We start from the raw sequence: 25205 nt of genomic DNA on the forward strand, positions 1-25205 counted from the left end.
AGGTATTGGGACACAGGCAAGGACATTGTACCCAATTGAATTAATGTTTTATAATTACTAAATATTCTATACATGCTATTGCTAAGTCATTTTCCTTTTGTTAACTGCTGGATCAACTATAGGGAACAGAGTGTGTTCAGGGAAGACTAGTATCTCTGGTGGGAGGAGTCTTTTCCACCTTTGATGTTCATCTGATTGACAACTCTCACCTGTGGCTCTAAGAAGCTGTAGCATGGACAATGGCTACACTCCGGTAAGCTGTTTTGGCAGATGAGCTAAACCAGATCAACAGCAAGTGAGTGCCACAAACCAATCAATGAGTTAGGGGGGTGTCTAGCCCAAGCCTGTGAAAAATGGGCAGATGAGAACAATTTGTTCCAATAGCCACGAAAGTGGCTGAAGCAGGTGCAGGGGAGGGGAGTCCTTAGAGCTTGTTTAGACATCAAAGACACCAAGGTCATCCAGTGCATCCTGAGCCATTACCAGTCATCTTGACTTTTGTCTTGCCACTTACATCTCCCTTAAGTGAAAATTTTATGCAAAAGACATCACTAATTTCCATTTTTACCTACCCCAAAGTCCTATGGTGACAGGGACATGATGAAACAACAGATGTGGATACACTAGGACTGTATTCACAACCTTGCACCCAGGTGGCCAGGACCATTGGGTCCTTCACTGAATTGAAGCTGCAGTAGGATTTAGGCATCCCCTAGGTGTCTGAGCAGTATTTTGTAAGGACTACACCACTCATCTCCTAGCATGAGGGAAGGAAAGGCGCTTTAAAAATTATCTGCTTCATTCAACCCTGGCTCACTTGCTACATCAGGCAGAGATTCTCTCTCTCTCTCTCTCTCTCTCTCTCTCTCTCTCTCTCTCTCTCTGTCTCTCTTTGTCTCTCTCTCTTTTTCTGTCTCTGTCTCTCTTCTCTGTCCTCTCTCTCTTCTCTTTCTTCTCTCTCTTCTCTTTTTTTTTCTCTTTCTTTCTGTTTCTCTCTGTCTTTCTGTCTCTCTCTCTCTCTGTCTCTCTTCTCCTCTCTCTTCTCTCTCTCTCTCTGTCTCTTTGTCTCTCTCTCTCTTCTCTCTCTCTTTTCTGTCTCTGTCTCTCTTCTCTCTCCTCTCTCTCTTCTCTTTCTTCTCTCTCCTCTCTCTCTTCTCTTTTTTCTCTCTCTTTCTTTCTGTTTCTCTCTGTCTCTCTTCTCTCTCCTCTCTTCTCTTCTCTTCTCTCTCTCTCTCTCTCTCTCTCTCTCTCTCTCTCTCTCTTACACACACACACACACACACACACACACACACACACACACACAAAATGTACAAAAATTTCTGCCAAGATGATTCCACTCACCATTACTGCATGGAATGTGGGCATATTTATGTACTACATGAAGTATAGTTGATCTGAAAGATGAACTGCTTTTGTGTAAGAGAACTCAGCTGGCATTGCATCCAAACAGCAGTTCTTAGTAAAACAAGACTGGCAAATAAAGGCCAGGTTACTGAAGTCAGAACCAGATACAAGTTTTTCTGCAGTAGTTGCAGTGAAGAAGAGTGCCATGAGCTGGTAGGTTTTGCAATCAAAACCAATCTAGTTTATAAGCTTGTGTGTCTACTAAAAGGAGTGAGTGGACAGATTCATGACAATGCTGTATCTTACAAGACAGTGCCATGTCATAATCACCAGGGGTATGCTCTCACCATGACAAAACCTAATGAGGCAAAAAAAAAAAAAAAAACCTTTATGAAGACCTGGATGGAGACTCTTTTCATGAATGTGCCAAAAGAGGACAAGCTTATAATTCTGGGTGAATTTAAAACCAGAGTAGGCAAAGATTATCAGATATGGCAAGGAGTCCCTGGGAAGAATGGTGTTAGAAACAACAGCAATGGTTTCTTACTACTGAAGACTTGTGCATCTCATTACCTTTTATATCCAAAACTATCTTCCATTTACCTAAACACAATAAAACTACATGAATGCACTCTCACAGCAAACATTGGCATTTAATACACTGTCATTGTGAGGCAAAAAGGACATGAAAGTGATGGAGACAATGTGTAGGGCAAAGTACTAGAACAATCACAGAAATCCTCTCTAAGCTAATCATTTGTTTTCAACAAGAGCGGTGGCCCTAAGGCAAGATGACTACCAGAAGATTTATTAGCAACAAATTAAAGCCTTTCTCCAAATATGAGTAGTCCATTTCTAAATTGGAGGGAAAACTGAGCAATGGTTGGCAATAATGGAGCAGAAAGAATAGGTGGAGTTCAGAGACTATCAGCACCAAATTTGCTCATCTGGGCCAGAACACTCTCAAACATCAAGATTGGTTTGACAAAATGATGGGAAAATTCAGAAGCTGCAAAACAAAAAATGAGAACTCCACAGGGTTTACCAGTAGGATAGCTTCTCCAAATCTAAGAAGGCAGCATTTAACTTCAAAATTAAAGTGCAAATGTCTCTACAGGGTCTTTATCCCAAAGAGACCATAAAAAAGGGAAAAGGACTTACAAATACAAAAATGTTTCCAGCTGCTCTTTTTTGTACTGGCAAGAAACTGGAAATTGAGTGGATGCCCATTAGTTGTAGAATAGCTGAATAAGTTATAGATTAAGAATGTAATGGAATACTATTGTTCTTTAAGAAATGGCCAGCAGGATGATCTTCAGAAAGGCTGGAAAGACTTGCATGATTTGAAGATGTCAAATGAGTAGAACCAAGAAAATATTGTACACAACAACAAGATTATGTGATGAGTAACTATGATGAATTTAGCTCTTTTCAACAATGAAATGATTGAGGTCATTTCCAATAGACTTGTGACTGAGAGAGCCATCTGCATCCAAAAAGAGGATGATGGGGACTGAATGTGGAGCACAACATAGTATTTTCACCTTTTTTGTTGTTTGCTTTTTTTTTTTCTCATTTTTTTCCTTTTTGATCTGATTTTTCTTGTGCAGCATAATAAATATGTAATATGTTTAGAAGAATTGCACGTTTAACCTATATTAAATTACTTGCTATCTAGGGGAGAGACCAAGTTTTGCAAGAATGAATGCTGAAATCTATCTTTGCATGTATTTTGAAAATAAAAAGCTATTAACTTTTTTTTTTAGTACAAATGATGCTTAGAAAGACATAAGATTTGGGGCTCAGTGAGAAGGTAGGTGAAATTAAGTAATACACTAATAGTAACAATATGAAGTGCTTCTGTGATGATTTGGAGACTATTTGTGGGTCACTGATTTATGATTCATCTCAACTGCTCAGCACTGATGGAGCAATCCTGATCAGTGATAAGGACATGATCCTTGAGAGATGAGCTTCCATAGTGTTCATAACAGACCATTATCAAGCAATGCTTAAGGCACTGAAAATATACCTCAGGTTGAAGTCAATTCCTCTCTATCCAAACTTCCAACTGAAGAAGAGACTTGGGATGCCATTACACTTCTCTCCAAGCAAAGCACTTTATACTGATTTTATTCCAGCTGGGATTTACAAGGCAGGAATTCCACTATTCATACAGAAAGTGACTGAAATCTTCCAGATTATATGGCAAGAGGTTATCTCACAGTTCAAGAATGCTTCCATAATCCATCTTTATAAAGAAAAGGAAATAAAAGGTTGTTTTGTAACAATCAGAGTTTTGGTGATGGGTCATTGCCAATACAATTCTTGCCAGTCTTCCTTAATAGGCTGATCCTTCACCTGAAAGATGGTCATCTACCCAAGAGCCAGTGTGAATCCATACACAGGCCTTAGGAGGTGCCATCTGTACTCAAATTCTCTGAGCCTGTTTCCCTAATCTAAAAATTTATAAGTCTGCTTTGATTTATTCTAAATGATTTTTCTTTAAGAAAGGTTCCCAACTGGATTGAGAGGGACTATTTGAATTTATAACTTATCTATCCAAATTTATAAGCTCTGGCAAGCACTCAAATTCTATTTTTATAAAAATTACATAGTCATAATTATAATTTTAACCTTTTAAAACAGAGGCTACTTTTTCTTTCTTTCCCTCCTTTTAAAAAATTTTCGTTTTGTTAAGATGAGGGCGATTCAGCAGTAGAACTGTTACTTCCTCATTTTTAGCTAGATAGAAAACTTCCTTTTGGCAAAATTTAAACAGGTTTTTGCCTTTTAAAGAATAGTTTTCAACAAAAAAAATATTTAAATAATTCTTGTAAGTAGAGCAATTTCTTTTTTTTAATAAAGCTTTTTATTTTGGATGGATATATATGGATATTTTGAACATTGACCCTTGTATAGCCTTGTATTTCAGATTTTCTCCTCCTTTCTCTTATCCCCTCCCCTAGACACCAAGCAATTCAACATATGTTAAAATGTTAAATCCTATGTGTCTAAACATATTTATAAATTTCTCTTGCTGCACAAGAGAAATCAGATAAAAAAAAAATAAAGTAAATGAGTACAAACAACAAAAAGAGTGAGAATGTTATAATCCACACTCAGTTCCCATAGTCCTCTCTCTAGGTGTAGATGGCTCTCTTCATCACAAGATCATTGGAACTGGCATCAATCATCACATTGTTGGAGAGTCACGTTCATCGGAATTAATCGTCATATAATATGGATGTTGTTGTGTACAATGATCTCCTGATTCTGTTCATTTCACTTAGCATTGGTTTGTGTAAGTCTTTCCAGGCCTCTTTGAAATCATCCTGCTGATCATTTCATATATAACAATAATATTCCATACCATTCATATACCATAACTTATTCAGCCATTCGCCAACTGATAGGCATCCACTCAGTTTCTTGCCACTATGAAAAGGACTGCCACAAACATTTTTGCACATGTGGGTCCCTTACCTTCCTTTAAGATCTCTTTGGAATATAGTCCCAAGAGAAACACTTCTGGGTCAAATAACTTTTTGAACAGCCTCAAATTGCTCTCCAGAATGGCTGGATCCATTTAAACTTCACCAACAATGTGTTAGTGTCCCAGTTTACCCACATCCTCTCCAACATCTGTCCTTGTCTTTTCCTGTCATTTTAGCCAATCTGAGAGTTGTGTAGTAGTATTTCAGAGTTGTCTTAATTTGCATTTGTCTGATCAATAATGATTTAAAGCACCTTCTCATGATTAGAAATAGTTTTAATTTCTTCATCTGAAAATTATCTGTTCACATCCTTTAGCCATTTATCAATTGGAGAATGGCTTGATTTCTTACAAATTTGAGTCATTTCTCTATATATTTTAGAAATCAGGCTTTTATCAGAGCCCTTAAATGTAAAAATGATTTCCCAACTTATTGCTTCCTTAGTAGAACAATTTCTTTAACTGATTGAGAACTTGGTAAACTGTCAAGGTGTATGACAGTCTTATGAACAATCCCACCTTTTCTGACCTGAAAAAAAAGCTCGTTTTAGTTTACTGAGGTGAGGAAATCAAGGAGCTGTTAAGCTGTCTAAAATTTGATGTGAGAATACTAAGGGATTTAGGGGACTGTTCTGGCTAAAGTATAGAACTTTTGATTACCTTTAGAAAGTTATAAACAATCTCCTAAAATTAGGGAAACTGTTTGAGTTAACCCCTCTATCTTCATAATATTTGAAGATTTTCAGTTTTATTTAGTTTTTCGTCTTCTGAATAATATTGCTTTGCCAAAAAGTCTTGAGGAATGGGACTGTAACCAGCTCTTTTCTATTTATTAAGGACTTGTTTTAAATACAAAAGTGCACTTTAAATATACCCAATTGGCAAATTAGACTAAAGCAATTTCATATTGTTACTAAATTAAATTTTTTAAGATGAAATTATTAAACCACTGACATAATTAGGAAAAATTATCTTAATCTGACAGCAGGACCCCAGCCAAAAGATGGTTATAAGTTCTATACTTACTTAATCCTAACTTTAAAATCTCCTAGAAATTTAAAATCTAAAGCTGATATATGGGTTATCAATCTCTAAAACTGATTTTAATTTTAGTCTAAAATAAAGGTATAATTAAAAACTATAAAGTTCAGATAAGCTTACTGAAGGAAGGAATTTTTTTTTTATTAGAAAGCAATTTTAGAACATCTTCAGAAAGGAGTAAAAGTAGTAGAATTGGAGTTGATTGGCCCCTCTGTTGTTGACTGTTTTTAAACAACCAACCTGAGGGCACCGAGTGAGTCCTGATTAGGGCTCCCAAATTGAAGGTGAACCCCTAAGTATTCCTAAGTGCTTGTTTTGAAATCAGAAAGCAAGCTAAGTGAAATTTAATAATACTACTGAATTTTTAATCAATTTTTAAGGTAAATTAAAAGTCAAACTTGTACTGACAAATTATCATTCATGTTATTAAAATTTTATTATCAATATATATGCATGGATAATTTTCAACATTTACCCTTGCAAAACCTCGTGTGCCAAATTTTTTGCCTTCCTTCACCCCACCATCTCCCCTAGATGGCAAGTAATACAATATATGTTAAACATGTGCAATTCTTCTTTACATACCAACACAAATATGCTGCATAAGAAAAATCAGATCAAAAGGAAAAAAATGAGAAAGAAAACAAAATGCAAGCAAACAACAACAAAAAGAGTAAAAATACTATGTTGTGATCCACACTCAATTCCCACAGTCCTCTCTCTGGGTGTAGATGGTTTTCTTCATCAAAAGACCATTGAAACTGGTCTGAATCATCTCATTGTTGAAGAGAGCCATGTTCATCAGAATTAATCATTGTATAGTCTTGTTATTGCCATGTATAATGATCTCCTGGTTCTCCTCATTTCACTTAGCATCAGTTTATGTAAATCTCTCCAGGCCTCTTTGAAATCAATAATATTCCATAACATTCATATACCATAACTTATTCATCCATTCTCCAACTGATGGGCAGCCACTCAGTTTCCAGTTTCTTGCCACTACAAAGAACTGCCACAAATACTTTTGCACATGTGGGTCTTTTTCCTTCCTTTATGATCTCTTTGGGGTATAAGCCCAGTAGAAACACTGCTGGATCAAAAGGTATGCAGAGTTGATAGCCCTTTGGGCATAGTTCCAAATTGCTCCCCAGAAGTTAGATTTGTTCACAGTTCCACCAACAATTTATCAATGTCCCAGTTTTCCAAAATCCCCTCCAACATTCGTCACTATCTTTTCCTGTCATCTTAGCCAATCTGAGAGGTGTGTGGTGGCACCTCAGAGTTATCTTAATTTGTATTTCTCTGATCAATGGTAATTTAGAGCACCTTTTCATATGATTAGAAATTGTTTTAATTTCTTCATCTGAAAATTGTCTGTTCATATTCTTTGACTATTTATCAATTGGAGAAAGGCTTGAATTCTTAATAAGGTCTTTCTCAGAACCCTTGAATGTGAATTTTTTTTTCCCAGTTTACTGCTTCCTTTCTAATCTTGTCTGCATTGATTTTGTTTGTGCAAAAACTTTTTAACTTAATATAATCAAAATTATCCATTTTGTATTCAATAATGTATTCCAGATCTTCTTTGGCCACAAATTCCTTCCTTCTCCACAGATGAAAGATTATTCTTTATTATTCTAATTTGCTTATATTCATATATTTCATCATTATTCATATGTTCATATTTTTATATATTATAATATATTTCATAATTTGCATCATGGCTAAACATGAATCCATTTCAACCTTATGTTGGTATAGGTTGTTAAATGTGGGTCAGGGCCTAGTTTCTGCCATACTAATTTCCAATTTTCCAAGTGGTTTTTGTTAAATAGTGAGTTCTTATGCCAAAAGCTGGGGTCTTTGGGTTTGACAAATCATTTTAAAATTAAGTTCAAATTTTACAAATAAGGCTGCAGTAAGTTAGGGAAAGAATAAATGAAGACAGAATTAAACAAGAATTTTTAAAAAACATAGGAAAAATTTAAATATATGTGCACCTAATAGAGGGTATTCAAATTACAAAATAGCAAATTAAAATGAGTATGTGCTTTATGAAAGTATAAATCACCAAATTTGGGGGGGGAGGGAACAGGAGAACATGCAAATTGAGAACAAATAAAATTTTATTTATGAAATAAAAACAAAATATAAAAGAAATTCTTATCAATTGTAAGCTTTCAAAATCAAAATGGTACTCTGGAATTTTTACTAAATGATACTTTAGTTTAGATTAAGAAAAGACAAAATAAATTAACTTGATTTTTGAGTGATTTTTTAAAAAGATAAAAAGCTATGAGCCCTTCAGAGAAGTACAATCTCCATTAGATATTTTTAATAGTGTAATTCCTGCTAATATTGTATGAAGTCAAAATTGTTTTAATAAAAATAGAAACTTTAAATCAAGAAAATAAATTATAAATAAAATTATCTAATTGGAATCATTGTCATACATACATATACATATGATACAAACATCCAAGCATGAGAACATGGATGATACTGGGTCCTGAAATTTTAAATCTAATCAGTTAGTAGCCTTTGTGGAAGCTGAGATTTTAAAATTGAATTATTTTTCATTTAGGTGAATTCAAAGTTAAATTAGTATAATAAAGATTTCTGTTAACTTACAACCATTAGGAAATTAGCTCCTCTTTTTGTGAGCAAATATAAAATTTGAAACAAGGAAATCTACAATTTTGGAAACTTATCAAAACTTTGTAAAAAGAGGCAATTAGGACTCAGGATCATTCACAATGAACAACCACCAAAATGGAAGCTTCCTTTGGGAAAATTGTTCAATGTTTCATTTAGAATGAATAATTTTAAAAAAGAAAAAGAGTAATAACTTACTTTAGTAAGAGGAGTTGCAGAGACTTTCAGAGAGCAACATTTGTGATACTGATGGGGGTGTAGTCCCTTTAAGAATTGATTATCCTTTCTTTCTGATTCCCAACCCCTCCTAGTTGATGCATTATCAATCCAGGACCTTTGGATTTACAAATCCTGTCCCTTTGAATTCCAATAGAAGATCTGGGCCTGTCCCAGTCCCACCCAGATCTGAGCCAACTTGGGACTCCACCCACAGGCCCCTTTAGCTAAATCTCTCATTATAAAAGCGTTAAGCTGTACTCCTCTCTTTGCCTATGTTCCAAACATGCCAGCCTTACACCTCGCATGCCAGGACCCTCTGTCCATGGTAATCCTGCTTCCGGTGCCCTTCTTATCTCTACCTTCACCTGTTTCCTTAATTATACTTTAACATTACTTCCAAACCTCATAATAAACCTCTTTTATCAATCTAGCTTTTGGGGCCTGTAAATTCTTTTATAGGGAACTCTTGCGCTGCCACTAGACCTCATTTAACTTCGTATCCTGGTGCCTAATCCAAAGGGGCTGCAGGAGAACTCTATTTGACTCCTAGTACCCGAACCTATGATTAGACCTCAATTAAACCCTAATTTCATTTAGGTCCCCCATCTAGACCTCATCAATACTCCTGTGCCTTAGTTGGGTCTTTGGTCATTCAGATCATTGCCAAGTGGACAACTTTGAGGAGATAATTTGATTTCTTCTCCAAAGTCATTCTGCTTACTGAAATCTGTGACATCCTACAATGAGGAACCTGTTGCTGAGTTGTTTTGGGCTGCAGCCAATTCTAACTGCTCCAAAATTCTTAACTAACTTGCTATGAACTATGCATTTGCAACCTGTCAGGAAGAAAATAGGATGACAGAATTGCAGTTAGTTGTTTTCGTATAATAAAACTGTGTAAAGCAAAATTCAGCAGAGTAAAACCAAAAATCAAGTCTGCATGATTGGAAATTAAAGATTAGAGGAATCAGAAAAAGAATTTTTGGTCCCGTTGGAAAAGATTTAGGAATTTTTAAAGCAATGCTCTCATGATCAATAGTTACTGTGTATTTCCCTTCCCAATCAATAGTGTTCAATTTTCTAAAGGGCTAACATTCTGAAAGGCTTGACTTGAACTGTTTGGCCTAAGAGAACAGAAGCAGAAGTTAAGTTGCAGAGATGAGTTTAGGATCAATTGTCAGGAAACACTTCCTAACAAATGAAGCTATCCTTACGGACTTCAAACTGGATCTAAATGACTCTGGAGGGGAAAGTGAGGCATGTGATCTTGCACAGCTCTCCCTACTTTAAATTCAATTCATTTGCAAATCAGGACACCACCTCCTAGATATCATGGTCCTCTTTGAAAAAGGACAAACAACAATCCATAAGCAATTGCAGTTTTTAAGCAAAGTTGGATAATCATGTCAGGTATAATAGGGAATTTCTTTTTGAGTATAGATTGGATTAAATGGCCACTGTGAGCCCTTCAAATTCTAAAATTCTCACACTAAGCTATTCTTTGCAATTTGGGAGATCAGTTAAGCTATAATTAGAACCCTAGAATACCAGAGCAGAAAGGGATTTCAAGAGAGTATTTAGTCCTCACTTTGCAAATGAAGAACCTGAGGTTATTTATTGTAGGATTTGTAAAAGCTAAATTAAGATTGCAGCTAATACTGGGTGACTGTGTAGCCACTGTCCAGCTGCAATCATATTGTTGTTTCAGTTGTGTCTGACTCTTCATAAACCCACTTGGGATATTTTTGACAAAGGTACTAAAGTGGTTTGCCATTGCCATCTCCAACTCATTTTATAGATGAGGAAACCGAGGCAAACAGGGTCAGGTGTCTCAGCTAGGAACACAGAGGTAATATTTGAGATTTGAGCTCAGGAAGATGAGTACTCCTGACTACATGCTTGGTGCTCCATCTACTAGGCCACCTAACTTCATGGAAGCTGTGATTAGCTTCTCTAGATAAGAGATTCTCTTAATCTCACTGAGCTCAGTTTCCTCATCTGTAAATTGACTAGGTAGGACTAAATGATTTCTTCTAGCCCTAAAAAAAAAATGAGAAAAAAATGGCTTGTAGATTTTCTGGTAGTATTTGAAGAAAACCAAGAAATAAAAACTTGAAAAATAAAATATAGGGATTATCAAAAAAGTCAAATATCTACAAACAACTAGGACATTTTGAAGAAAAATTTTATGCTTGGTTTTAGAGCTAAGATTCTTCTGAATAAGCCCTTCTAGGCCTAAAAGGCCTTAAATTTAAGGTCAGAAGAAAACTAGTCCAATCTTCTCATTTTATAGATAAGGAAAGATACAAAGTTCTGATATGGTCAATGAAGCTAGTGCTCACTAATTGTAAACTCAGTGCTCTTTCTGTATCACAGCCTTTAGAACTAATTACATAATCTATCTATAGAAATGATATATATTTTATTTTAGATTAGTATAAAAAATCTGGTCGGTTGGTAAGCACATTAAAATTTTATTACTTGCAGTAATACCTAGTAGAATACATTACCAGTGTTTTTCTTCATCTATTTTGTGGCAAGAAATATACTCTGATATGCATACAACGGTATGTATGGTGGTAAAATATATGATTTAGTCCTTATTTTAAAATTCCAAGATTTTTAGCATTATTTATAAATGAAAGGAATTGTAAAGTTAAAGTAATGGAGCAATAAATATACAATGTTATTCTATCCCTTAAATTGGAGTTTAGGCTTTATACTTTAGAGCTGGAAGTCTTAAAAAAAAAAGTGGAGAAGCTGTAACACCACCCAAGATTTAAGTAATACTCAGATACTAGCCACCAAAATTGCCATTTTTATTAAGCTCAGCAACTATTTTAAAATGAAGATTTTACTGGAATGATAAGCACATTTAAAATACAGGAAATTTAACAAGTACATTCAAATGCTTATTACATTATACATTTACATTCATGTGAAATGTATGAAGTCAAATCTGTGTATCCTTTGTATTTGGTACCTTTACATAACCAGCACTTACTATGCCTATTTTCTAAATACCATCTTATATATGATCATTTGACAATTAGTACAGTTTCCCCTCTGAGACAGAATAAATTCTGTCCATACTCAATAAAAATTAGTTATCCTTAAATGTTTATTTTAAGTTAATGTTCTACCAAGAGAAGTTATTTAATTTGTTAATATATGGATTTCTTGGTATCAGGCTGTCTTGTTTGGTTTATAGTCTTAAGTGGCTCATAATAAATGAGGCTACAAAAAGAATGAGAGGTTGATAATTCTATCCGGTCATAGATGAAATCACAACACACAATGATCTCAGATAATTATGCTAAAATCTGATAATTTTAAAATGTTAAGTTTGTCATTTTACAATGAGATGACTTTAAAAAAAATTACAGAAATGGTGAAAGTGGTACAAACATTACTAACCTAAGACATTTGTTAGGTGTTTAAGTCTGAACAGTTCTAACATCCAATTATTCTAATGACATTGCTCGATTTGAGGATGAAATTCCTTAACTTGGAAAGAATCATCATTATCATTTAAGAATAAGTACATTTTATTTAAAATATTTACTACTGGAAAATTTGTAAAGTTACTCTTGAAAAAATTAAACCCAAAGAAATGCTTTCTTCTCAATACATGAAAACAAGCAATTTTCTGTTGAACAAAAGCACTCCTTATGAGAAAATATATGTATAAGAAATTTTTCTACAAAGTAATTTTTATATTTTTTGTATAAGGGCATATTAATTCCAATTATGCAAATTTAATTCTCAAATAATGTTGAATTTAACTTAACTGCATACACATTAAAAAAAAAAAAGGAATTAAAGCATGGACAGAAGAAATTTTCCCCTTCAATAATACTCAAGTTGTCTAAATATTGCAGCATTAAATGATCACTTTAACAGCAACCTCAATAATGTAAAATATAACTTAAATGATCAATGAGATCTTTCTGGAAATGTATTTAAATAAACAATCTTCTCAGGCTGCTGTTTCAACCTAAGAAAGGTTTTCAACACCAATTTGTAATCCTCTGAAAATAGAGGACTGCATAATGGCAATAATATCATATTGTAGAATGACATTATCAGAGTCACTACAATATATACCAGTGGGGCTTTTTCCACCACCTTTCTTTCTCCAGCACAGGTACACAGTAAACATCAGACACTCAAAAAAAAATTGTATAGCTTTTTTAATATACAAAGTTACAACTGACTAAACATCCAGGACACCTCTCTCTTAATTATTAAAGACAGTAACAAAAGACCCTTTTACCTGAATATATGCAAAGTGTACAGCAGCTCTGAAAACACTTAAATGGATACATGGTGTACAACAAGAAACTTAAATGAATGGCTTTCAGAAGTAAAGGTTCATTGTATTTTTCCCCCCAATAAGTTTAGTTTTTTTCTGGGGGGAGAAAGAGGGCACCTGGTTCCAGTTTCAAAAAGATTTCATTCTTTTTTCTCAGATGTTTTTTTATCTTCAGTTGTATCTTCTGTTTTATTATCTGGAGTCTTTTTAGATGCACTAATGTCTACATAGGGGAAAAAAAAAAGGTAATTGTATAGTTTTTTTAAGAAGATTCTAAGTCACAACAGTATTTTTTAGCAAAAAAAAAAAAACCTATATACACATAATATATACATATTTATATAAAAATAAAAAATAAATATTTTAAATATATACATATATATTTAAATGAAAGCAGAAATACACGTTGGAACAACTTTGGAAATATTTAGGTAATACTATTCACATTTTACTTCTTTGTGATCATCATTATAGTGCTTAAAACTTGAGATATCAAGGCACACAACAACATAATTGAATTCATAAAATAACAGGATAATAGAGAGATCTCTAATTCATAAAATTCAAGAAGCATTAATTAACAATCTTGTACGTACTACATATCAGAGACAATGATAAAAAGAAATTCTGCAACTAAGGCAGTTTCTACTTTAAAAGAAAGGAAGAGAACAATGTGTACACAGATGAAATACAAAATGTATATAAAAAGTAATTCTAATTTGGATTGAGTGTATCAATAATAACTGAAGATAGGAAATGGAAATCAGTAAACAGCTTTTGCAGATCATAAGATCAACTAATTTTAAGACCAACATGATTTTTTGAATTCTTGATTATGGAAATCTAAGATTAATTAGTCCCACAGATATAGACCATAAGAGCATCATAGCAATTTAGCAGTCTTTTCTTTTGTTATGTGGCTTTCATTGGGAAGATATTGTCCTACTTCAGTGGGACAGAGTAAAGATAATCTGTTACTTCAAAGTTTACAATCAGTTTGCCCTGATTCTCAGATAGCATTTGCTTTTTTTAGACAAAAATATTAAACACAACTTTTACAATAATCCAAGTCCAACTTTATACCTTTTACTAGGTCAGCATTCTTAAGCTACACTCAACAGAATTCTGATGTTCTGTGAATAAAGGTTTCCTAGAAAATTTTGATCTAATAGTTATATTCCCCTTTAAAATATTAAGTGAAAAGCAGTATAGCATAGTGGATAGTGGGCTACCCTGAATACAAGAAGTTCCTAGGTTTAAATCCTGTCTGTAACAAATAGTTAAATCATTTAACACTTCAATGTCCCTAGAAACTTTCAAATCATAATTATGAAAGAGTTGCATATCTACCTATCATCCATCCATCTGGTACCTACCTATACCTACCTACCTACCTACTTACTTTACCTACCTACCTACCTATTAGTATACATATTGGAGTTCCCAAAGACTCCCTGTCTCATGCCATAAAACAAATAAAATTATGTACTTTAATGATCAGTGGTCTATAATTTCTGTATAGGAACTTATCACTGATACCAAATGTAACCTCTATATATTAGGAGCTGATCTCAGTCACCTAGCATTTATTAAGTAACTACTATGTGCTAGACGCTAAACAAAATACTGTACATACAAAGAAAGGCAAAAACTTAGGTCTTACTTCCAGAAAGTTTATAATGTAAGGAGCTAATGAACAATTTACTGAGATGCTATGAGTTGTTTTTTTCAAATCGTCTAACAAATAATCTGGTTAAGAGCTTCTTCAAATTTAGGTATATTGATCTTGGATAAAAGATGTCCAATACCAAGCTAACACTTGTGGCTTTAACTGCTTAGTAGATCTCCCTACAGCTTATACTCAGCTAGTATCATCTCCAAGAATTGAGAATTTTGTATTATAATAATGAATATATAAGAAGTCCTATTCTGATCCCTCACTATGGATGGTGGTGACCCTGGGGTATCAAAGATGGTGCCAGCAGAGTATTAACCCTGCAACTATCTACCATGCAAATCTATCTGGCAAGGCTATGTCTATTTATCAAGGACCAGGCTACATGTTATTTCATGAATTGTTTGATGATGGCAATCCATTATTGGGTAGATTCTCCTGTAGTGGAAGGTATCAGAGTGACAGAAAAGGTGGCAGAGGGGCTAAGAGTTTCATGGATTTTAAATTGTCTATAAATATTAATTTAGCTTAACTACTAATTCTCTAACGGTGAAATTCTTTAAAAATAACCAATAAGTAGATGTGATGGAGGAACTGATTAGTACTGACACTGATATTCTTGTTATAAATGAAAGAGGATGAAAGGATGTTGCAAGTATACTGAAGAATAGTTCAAAAGTTCTCTCTAAAGAGGCAAAAAAAGGAGTCGATGAAATGGGTTTTATACTTCAGCCAAGGGAAAAAAGAAATATAATTTCATAGGCCATTTGGTTATAGCTACTTATAAAAAATACTGCTGTGGCAATAACTGCAGCTGATGTACCAACAGCTATTCTAAAGGATGAGATTAAGAAAATCTATGAAGAACTTAATCAAACCCTCCAAATTTAATCAAGATACACAAAGTGACTTCAAGGACTTCATTGCAAAGGAGAGCAGAGGAAGATAGTAGTACTATGGTTTAGAAATAAGGAATATCTATTGCCTATATATACTATCTTTAAGAAAGAGAGTTGAGAGGTTCCAGATGTGGCAAGGTAAAAAATGAAATTGATTCCATCATAATGGACAGAAAATAGCTTGTTACTGATGTAAGAGTTATTCCTAGATAAGCTAAATGTAGAGAGTTTTACCACTGAAACTTGCTAAAAGACCAAAATGAACAAAGAGAATAAAAGACTTTGAAAGAAAGATCTTATTAATGCCAAAAATAGATGGAAGCAAATGCATTATAACAGATTAATCATTTTTTAGAGAATTTTAAATAAACCAATTAACTGCCATGAGAATACCAAAACAAAGCAAAGTCTAGAAATCACCTTAGGCAACATTTGTTTTCATTATTAAGAAGAGAAATATGGAATCAAAATACAAGAGCAGTTTGTAATGGGAAGGAGAAGAAAAAATAAACTTTAAGTTCGGTAAAATATTATTGATCAAAGTTATCTCAAGAGTATATATGGATAAAATTGGAAAGCTAAGAAATACATGAAAGATGGAAAAGACCTATCAAGATTTACATGACAAGCTTTCATCACCATTAAACCCAGAGGTCCTACCATATTTGAAATTTAAATTATAGTGTTAAATATGTTTATGAATAATTGAAAATGCAAGTGAATAAAACAAAGATTGGAAGTTTAATCACATCAAGTATTCACAGGGTAAAGCCAGACTAGAAATTATAATTTTGAAGGTACTGAAAAAATCAATTTTCAAGTTATATTTCAAAGAGGAAATAACAAAAAACAGTGAGAAAAAATCTTGAATATTAATTGCTATTTACCTCTTTACTCTCAAAAAAAAAGTGCCTACTAGAATGCTAAAACTACCAATTCATGTATCTACTTTCCTAACTCTATAAAGTTTCAGAAGCATAATCTACATACACTCTGTAGAGATCCTGGATGAAGTGGGACAAGGAAAAGATGAAGTGTCTGCAAATGATCTTCTATAGTAGACATCAGCTCTATAGAAAAGGCAACAAGACCTTATAATTTAATAAAAGAGGTGAGAAGACATGAAATTGGTTATCTAAAGTCTTATAGCTAGATTTTTCAATGTAATTCAAAGCTAACTACTCGGTCAAATCTAATAAGGTAAATGTAGTAGTTTTATGAGTAGGTTCAAGAACTGACTACACAAGTTCAAAATGAAGGAGGAAAGAGAAAAGATGTGGAGATTTTAGTGGCCTGTGAGCTCAATGAATAAGCAGTAGGCTGGGCAATTAAAGATATTGGGAACTAAAGTTGCCTTAAAAGAGCTAAAGTATTCAGTTATATTGACGTGGTATACTGTTGTAATATGATTTGATCAGATCCTATCAGGGTAATATTTAATTCTAAAGTGTTAAGAAAGGCACTAATAAACCTGGGATCATACAATATAAGGATTAGATTGGGTAAATTTAGATCACAGAAGAGACAGTTTATGGAGCTATAACAACAGCTATTAAAGCATCAAAAAGACTGTCACAAAAAAAAAAAAAAAATGGGATTATACTTGTTCTATTTGTTCCCAGAGAGCAGAGATACAAAGGTAGAAATTGTGGAGAGACAAATTTAGACCTGAAAGTAAAAAACTTCTTAATAACTAAATTTAGAAGACCATAAGAGAAATGAGCTTCTTTAGAAGGAAATAGATAGGTTTCCTTTCACTGGAGATCTTAAGTAAAAGCTAAATGATCCCTTATTATATACCAGATAGGAGATCAATATTTATCAGTTATATTATTCAGGTATTTCAAGTATTAATTGGACTCTAAGGACTAATAAGATCTCTTCAAACTCTGAAGTTCTGTGGTCTTTGGAAAAGAGAGGGAAAAGTAAAAATAAACATCTCAAGACCATAAAATCTTGGTAAACAGAATATAATCAACAATCCTGAGTTTTTAGCAGGCTCCATTACAATCTGTGGGAAGATAGAAATGAAAAACAAAACAAAACAAACAAAAAAACCCACTTGTCCTTGAAGGGTTTATAATCTAGTGAGGAAAACAAAATTTACGCTTTTGAAAAATACAAAAATGTCAATCTTATACAGAAAGTAGCATTTTATTCAGGCTTTGAAGGACAGGTAGAGTTTTATAAGTGCAGGCAGGTGTAGACATTACAGAAGAAATGAATAGATAGACACAATATTTGAGAAAATGTGATTATGATTTGAATGGAATGTAGAGAGTCCATTTGGGAGAATAATGAAAGGTTGAGTAAATTGTTGTCAAACTAGAAATCTCTGAATTTGGATTTTATTAGATAAGAAATGGATAAAACAAGGTTTTTGCTTGGGGAAGTAGCATGATCTGAATAATGGTTTAGGAAGTTTAATCTGATAACAGTATATAAGTTGGATAAGAAATGGGAATTATTTCACAACAGTCCTGGCAGAAGCTGATAATTCTGAATGGTGGTGATAGGAACAGAAAGTGAAGGGCTAATTTAAGAGAAATGTTTTGGTGACTGCTAACTAGATAGAGGTGGGGAAAGGGATGTCAAAGGGGTCAAAGATAGTTTCTATATCTTGAGTCAAGGACAAAGACAGCCTGAAGGACTTGGTTTGAAGTGGGGAAGGTGATATTTGGTTTTAGAGACTGTTGAATTTGAAGTGACAATAAGATACCTAAATGTCAAGAAGATAGAAATAAAAGAATGTATCTCAAGAAAGAAGCTAGGATTAGAGACAGAACAGAAATATGACAGAGAGCTCATCTATATTTCCACAGCTTTAAACAGAGAAAATTTATAGAACAATAGAAGACCACGAATAAAAACCAAGGGAATGCCCACATTTAGGAGATTAAAGATGGAAGAACTGACAAAACACAAGTGCAATGGAATAAAGCAGTAGAAAAAAATATAGTGTCACAGAAATAAAAGGATAAAATTTTGAGAAGAATGGTCTGCAATATTGAATGGAAAGAACTCAAGGAAAATGAGTAGTAATAAAAGGCCATTGACTTTATTGATAATTTGCCTATTACATCATGATAGCAATGTTTCTAACTTTGGAAAGTATAACAGTATAAACAACGTAGAACTTAATTATTTCTAGATGATAAAAGATGGGTTCCCAGGCTTATTGTTTAAATTGGTTTGGAAGGAAAGGAAAAGTTTTGTTCTGTAAAAAAGGGTTTTGGTTTTTTTTCTCCCAGCATGAATTTCCACTGGGAAAGGCAAAAAGAAAAAAGGTCAAAGTAAGAAGCAGCAAATAGAGAAACAACTAAATAGACAAATAATTGACTTTTTGGTCTACGTTCACCATCATAAATTGACAACTATGAGAATTATGCTACAAATAAGCTTTACATTTTAGGACACTAATTTAAAAATACAATGTTCATAAAATTAAAATTTTATTTTTGTCATTTATTTAAAAAAACAAAACAAGATGCACACACATACCTTCTTTGCTTCCTTTAATAGACTTTATGGTGTAAGATGGTGTTGGGAGGATCTTTGTAGGTGTGTAGGTATTTAAAGATATTTTTCTTCTTGGAGGTGGAGTTGAATCACAAAGCTGAGAACCTGGAAGTAAAAAATATATTTAAAACATTACCTTTAAAATTTTTTACCTTTGCATTTTGGGAGATTTTACTTTCCACATTCAATGATCTTACTTATGTATAGACATTCTAACAATTAAACTAATTCTAAGCTCTATTAAACAAATAAATGTGTCATAATGGAAATTTTAGATAAAAATTCTTTTAATCAATTAAATGTTCTGCTTATATTGCAAATAACAAGTATTTTGATTCATAATCTGTAGGGGGAAAATTCCTAATATTTTTTTCCATTTCTTTTTAGAAACCGAGATGCTGAAACTTAGTTTTAAGACCTGAGTTCTTAAACCTTAAGAAGTATTTATAACTGATTTTTCTTTTAAAACATGCTCTCCCTAGATTAATTTCAACCAATAATTTCCTCTTATAAACCATAAATGTGCTAAGAAGAGTTAAATCTATGCATATTCACACATTGGTAGGAATTATTTTAATAAAATCATCATTGAATCACTAAGATTGCTTTCTGATTTCAATTTTTAGCTGTGATCAGCCTTATTGGTGGAATAAGGAGCTGTGATATAGGGGAAGAACAGGATGACTACTGGGAAAAGAGTCCAGGTACTCTGGAAATGAGTTATGAAAATTATGTAAAATGGATAGAGTACCAAAGGCAAACTATATCTACTGCAATTTTACCTGGGATACTATTGATGGCAGTCACTCAGCATGGCACTAAAAATTAATTTGTGCCCTGACTATGATATTCATATTCTATATTTCCAATTTACATCTTAGATGAAGATAGTTTTCATAAGCAACAAAACTTACTAGAACTAACTTGGGGATAAGAAGCTAAGGAACAAAAATTTTTATAAAAAAATATACTTTTAATGTGTACCAACCACTTCCTTGACCATATTTCTTCACTTTCTCTATCCCTGAATTTCTCTTGGCTATTCACATAATATTTCATCTGTATCTCACAAACGTGGCTGCCTTGTATATTATGTGCAAAATTTATCAGTTAACTCTTAAATGGGGGGAAAAAAAGGATACCGAATCATTAAAGATAACTGACATTTTATTTCTATTTTATTTCCTTAGTAAAATGCACACAGTTCTTCTTTAGCCTTATGATTAATATTCTGAGATTCTATTTTAACATAATTTTCTTGATTAAGGCTTAAGTAAACAGCTAAATTGGAACTAATAAAACACTTTTAATTTAATTAAACCAGCTAGCTTTATTATTAACACTTAGTATGTATGTGTGTGTATGAAAGAGTAGTATACTATGCAAATGAAAAAATATACAAAAAAGATATTTCAATTGTAATAACATTTTATTCCTGTTTACTTTAAAGAGAGATGTACTCACAAGTTAGATTTATAAAGTAAACTTGGATGAGTCAAGTTGCTATCTTTATACCCTTTTCTTTCTCTATAAAGATTATTTCATAGGATTATAGATTTAGGTGTGTTTAGAGGTCATTTAGTCTATCTTCCTTCATGAAAGAATTATTCTATATACAAAGAGGATCAATGTCTTGTTCAAGTCAGATGGAATTAACTTGTTTTAATTAAGATCAGATCCATTAATATCAGATCAATAAAAAATCTAAGTAGACCAATACCTTTTTGACTAAACCAATATTTTAATGCTGAAAGATCAAGTACAAACATTTCCATGGTGCTGCTGCTGCTAAGAATAGCATCTCATACTCCTTATCTTGTTTATTTAAAGAAATATATGACTTAACTAATCTCTTTTTTTATATAACCTAAGCCTTGAGACATGATGTTTCCAGATACCTCCATCTACTTGTTTGATTTTCCCAAAGTGGTATGTATATATATGCTACACATGCTACATATGCTCAGTAGAAAGAAAAGTATTTTGAAATTTTTTTAATTGTGGGAAAATAAATATGTCCTTAAGAGTGGCTATCAAAATGAAAAGGCTTATTTTATACCACTATGAAAATCTTTTTTTTTTTAAATCATTTAGTATCTCATTTTATTTTCCAGATTATCTTCTATTTTTAACCCAATTTTAATTAGTAGTGATAATAACAAATTTTCATACAAGAAGGAGTTGCCATTCTTCTTTCATTTGATGGAAATGCAATGGAAGCAAGAAAGTCATCCACCTGCTTTAAAGATAAGGCGTTGTGAAGAGTTTCTAGAGGGCAGATAGATGGCACCATGGAATATAATTCAAAGCCTGAAATAGAAAAACAAAAAATATAGATGGATGCAAGAGAAATCATGAGTGAGAAGAGAAAAGACTGTTGCATAGAAACAAAAGAAATTTACATTTTAAATGTAAATATATGAGATCTTTGAAGTCATGACATCAGATGCTATGCAGGATGGAATTAGGATAAAATGGGTCAAAGATTCTATTTTATATGTAATTTCAAAGTACAGCATTCACAGAGTCCTTTATATAATGATTTTTATTCTACATTTTGATAAATTTGTAAAATGTAGGGAAAAAAATTAAACTAAAGAAGAGGAGCAAAGACCTCATTTGAGATACAAATTTCATTTTATACAACCCTTTTCCAGCTGAAATGCACAGATGAGTCACTTAAATTCAAACTATTTTGTGTTCCTGATAATAGCAGTTAGGAGTACAAACTGATTTAGGAACAGTTAGGAGTAAAAACTCATGGAGAACAATTTAGCCAGGTATGCTATAGTCAAAAATACCCTCTTAAATTGTAATACTCCACACCAATATTGTTAATATTCATTCACTTACAGCAGATTTAAATTCAAGAACACAATTTTCACCTACCTTATAGAATTAATGAAATCATTTCTGTCACTATAAATCATCATCAGTTATACCCAAATTTAACATAAAATACAATTACATTCTCATTTAGTAACATATGCACAAAATTTACAAACAATTGGTCAAATCAGTATGCAAATAATGCTATTCATAAAAAAACCAAAACATTTTTAAAACACCAGGCATGTTTCTTATTATGTTATACTTCCAAAATTGCCACTTAAAGTTTATCCAACTGAATGATTTTTAAAACTGCTTTCATATTGTCATACAACAAATTTTTTCCTGTGTTGACTACATTTTATTATAAAAGAACCCTCCCTTTTCTTTGCAATACTTAAAAAATAGTAAGAAATGAAGTATGTAATCTCTAATTAAAAAGCAACTGTCTGGTAACACAAATACTATTTAATACTAGATACAACAGTTGTGTTTTTCTTTAGTAAAGTTTTGAACTAACTTAAGCTTATTACATTTTGACCAAAGAAATGTAAGTTGAATTTAATTCAGAAATTTCATGGCTGTTATTCAAGTAGCTCTATTTAGAACCATTATGTACTTAAGTACATAAGCAGAAAACAGTACAGCAGCTTGATCTTCATGTGCAAAACAAGATAGCATATCAAAACATCCCATACCATCTTTATCACAACACTAAGTAAAAACTTCCACTCTAAACATTTAAGTATATTGATATGGCACAAATATTACTACTTTAAAAATACAAAGATTCATGCAAGCAAGCGCAAACCCTTTCTTTGCATTAAAAATGTTCACCCCAACTTCACAAACTTTTTTTTTTATTATTATTACATTTACCTATCATATTATTTAAGATGTAAATGCTAATATATTCAGGATGCTTTTTATTCAGCTTTCCTTTCTCTTTCCATTTTTTTAATGGACAATGAAAGGGTTAATGAAAAATTTAAAAGCCACCTTGCTATCATATTTAGAAGCTACAAAACCATACCCCTGGAGCCTTGTAATTCCAGAGAAAACAAACCACAACCTATAGAGGTGTGTATTCTGCACCGAGGCCCAGAAAATAAGATAAAGCACTGCCAGAAGATACTTGTTTCATCATGTTCTTGAACTAAATATGAAAGGAGGAATAAGTCCATGAAATGAGTTAAAGGAGGAAACATGAAAGTTAAAGGAAATAAATGTGATAAGAGAGTCAAATAAAATCCACAAGACAGATACATGACAGAAAAAAAAGCTGAAAAGAGCAGGAAATCTTGAACACCCAAAGGCTAGACTTATAGGAGTTCAAAGGAATGCATATTAACATGCATTAGATCATGAATGGTGGGAAACTTATTTAGGTTAAGAATTTTTAAGAAGTCTAATGTGGGAGATTACAATGATTTTTGACCTCCATTTGCTTCAAGAACACTATACTAAGTCCAGTCTACACAGGTTTTCCTGTGCACACATACACACACATACTTTTCTAGTCTTGCTCTAGAGCAAGAATTAAAAAACAAACAAAACTATCTTAACCTTGTGAAGTCTCAGAACTCTGCATCTTGTTTTTCTGTTAATTCTTTTAAAAAGCTCATCTACAGGAATCTTCTTCAGGAGTTGAAGTTGTGTCAAATAAGGCACTATTTCTCCAAAAACTGGTATTTAAACAGCTACAATGGAGGAAAAATGTGAAATTTTTAAAGCCATTTTCATATGTTGAGTTTAACTTTTTATTTCGCCATCAAAGGACTTCAAGTAATGGCACTACATCATTTACAAAGGAATTTGAGGACTATAAAGGAAAAAAAAAAATGTATTCAAATCCGCCTCTTTGATTCAGCCATCTGTGTGCCTTAATTTCCAGTGGAAAAAAGAAAAGTTCTAGATCAAAATACCTCCATTTTGAGGCATTTTGGCTCAGCCTTAAAAAAATTTTGCTTTAAGAGGGAATAAGGCTTTTTAGTTTATTTAAAAATTTTACTTCTATCAAGAGACCTCCTCTAAGCTTCAACTGTTACAAAGTAGTGGTGTACAAAAGGATGTTGCTATTCAAAAGCAGCTCAGCACATACCATATTAATTCCAGCAAGATGAGGGAATTCTGGGTGACAGGGGGATATGACTGTGAAAGCCCTACCCCAAGGACCATAACATCACATAGTGATGAAGTCTGAATTTCCTAGTTGCCTGAACTTCACCACAGACAGAAAATGGTGAATTTTGTACACCTATAATCTGATATATATAATACTTGATTAAATATATCAATGGAAATATCTTTGTCACCAGAAAAAAGGATCATGGAAAAGGCATTTAAAAGAACATTAAAACTATTAAGAATTAAGAATAATTAAGTATAATTAATTTTATTAAAAAAGATATGGTTGAATTATTTAGTACTGGAAATAGAAAAGGAATTTCCAGTGTAGATTTAGAATTAAATTGATCTTCAACATTGGCAACTGGAATTAATTTTGTTTTAAAATTTTCCAAATGATATTATCTTTATGTAAATTAAAAGTGAGGCAGGGAAGCTACACAGTAATGCTTTTAGATATATAACAAGTTAGAACTGTGTGCTGGTTGGAGTTAAAGGACAGATGAATGATACTGTAGAACCCACATTTGGAAATAAAATTTAAAAAAAAATGGATGAAGCAAGGGAATATCTTTTAAAATAAAAAAAAAAAAAAACGTACCATTGGTTGGGTGTCGAGCAAATGAGATAGAAAACCTTTTAACAGCAGAACCACGTGTGGCGTCTAAGAAAGAGAAAAACAGGTACCTGAAATTCACAACAGCTACCAAAAGAGGGACATTTAAAAAAAAGAGGGACAAAAGATGAGAAGGTTAGAATCAAGTGACATGCAGAAGGGATCATGAAAGAGGGCTATAGGCCAAAATATTGGTTAAAAGAATTAAACTGGTTTGCTAAAAACTGCAAGGCATTTAATGAAGTGTATGAAAGAAGGAGAAGCAAGATGAGCAGGTGATTTTGGTATATACAAAACGTACTGCCTAAAGTAAATTTTTGTGGAGTGTAAGAATAAGTGTTTAATGTAGCTAATTAGACCTGAGGATTAAAAACTACATGCCCCTTTGAGCTTCCAACTCCTGACATTACAAAAAGAACAAGCCTCTATGCACTTCAAAGACCCTCTAAAAATGTATACACATATAA

General features: G+C 32.8%; 2 protein-coding genes across 15 annotated transcripts in view; both read right to left on the minus strand.

Moving 5' to 3' along the window:
* MACIR (macrophage immunometabolism regulator) overlaps positions 1 to 1628 on the minus strand; it is a 93920-nt gene extending 92292 nt beyond the window's left edge. The window contains exon 1 of the mRNA XM_051995004.1: positions 1345 to 1628. The gene's annotated coding sequence lies outside the window, so the exon portion shown is untranslated. The remainder of the gene's footprint in view (positions 1 to 1344) is intronic.
* Positions 1629 to 11556: 9928 nt separating this feature from the next.
* Positions 11557 to 25205, minus strand: part of PPIP5K2 (diphosphoinositol pentakisphosphate kinase 2) — a 102987-nt gene continuing 89338 nt past the window's right edge. For 6 of the 14 annotated variants that reach the window (XM_051995114.1, XM_051995059.1, XM_051995067.1 and 3 more), the window contains 3 exons: positions 21339 to 21476; positions 19149 to 19271; positions 11557 to 13296 (listed from right to left, as the gene is read on the minus strand). In XM_051995114.1, coding sequence (XP_051851074.1) covers positions 13214 to 13296; positions 19149 to 19271; positions 21339 to 21476 — 344 coding nt within the window. In that variant the 3' untranslated portion in view covers positions 11557 to 13213. Of the gene's footprint in view, positions 13297 to 19148; positions 19272 to 21338; positions 21477 to 24723; positions 24787 to 25205 lie in introns of those variants that run through there. The other 8 variants (XM_051995095.1, XM_051995041.1, XM_051995051.1 and 5 more) reach the window with 3 other exon arrangements.

The sequence above is a fragment of the Antechinus flavipes genome, chromosome 1, assembly GCF_016432865.1.
Source record: "Antechinus flavipes isolate AdamAnt ecotype Samford, QLD, Australia chromosome 1, AdamAnt_v2, whole genome shotgun sequence".
NCBI classification, from domain to species: Eukaryota; Metazoa; Chordata; class Mammalia; order Dasyuromorphia; family Dasyuridae; genus Antechinus; species Antechinus flavipes.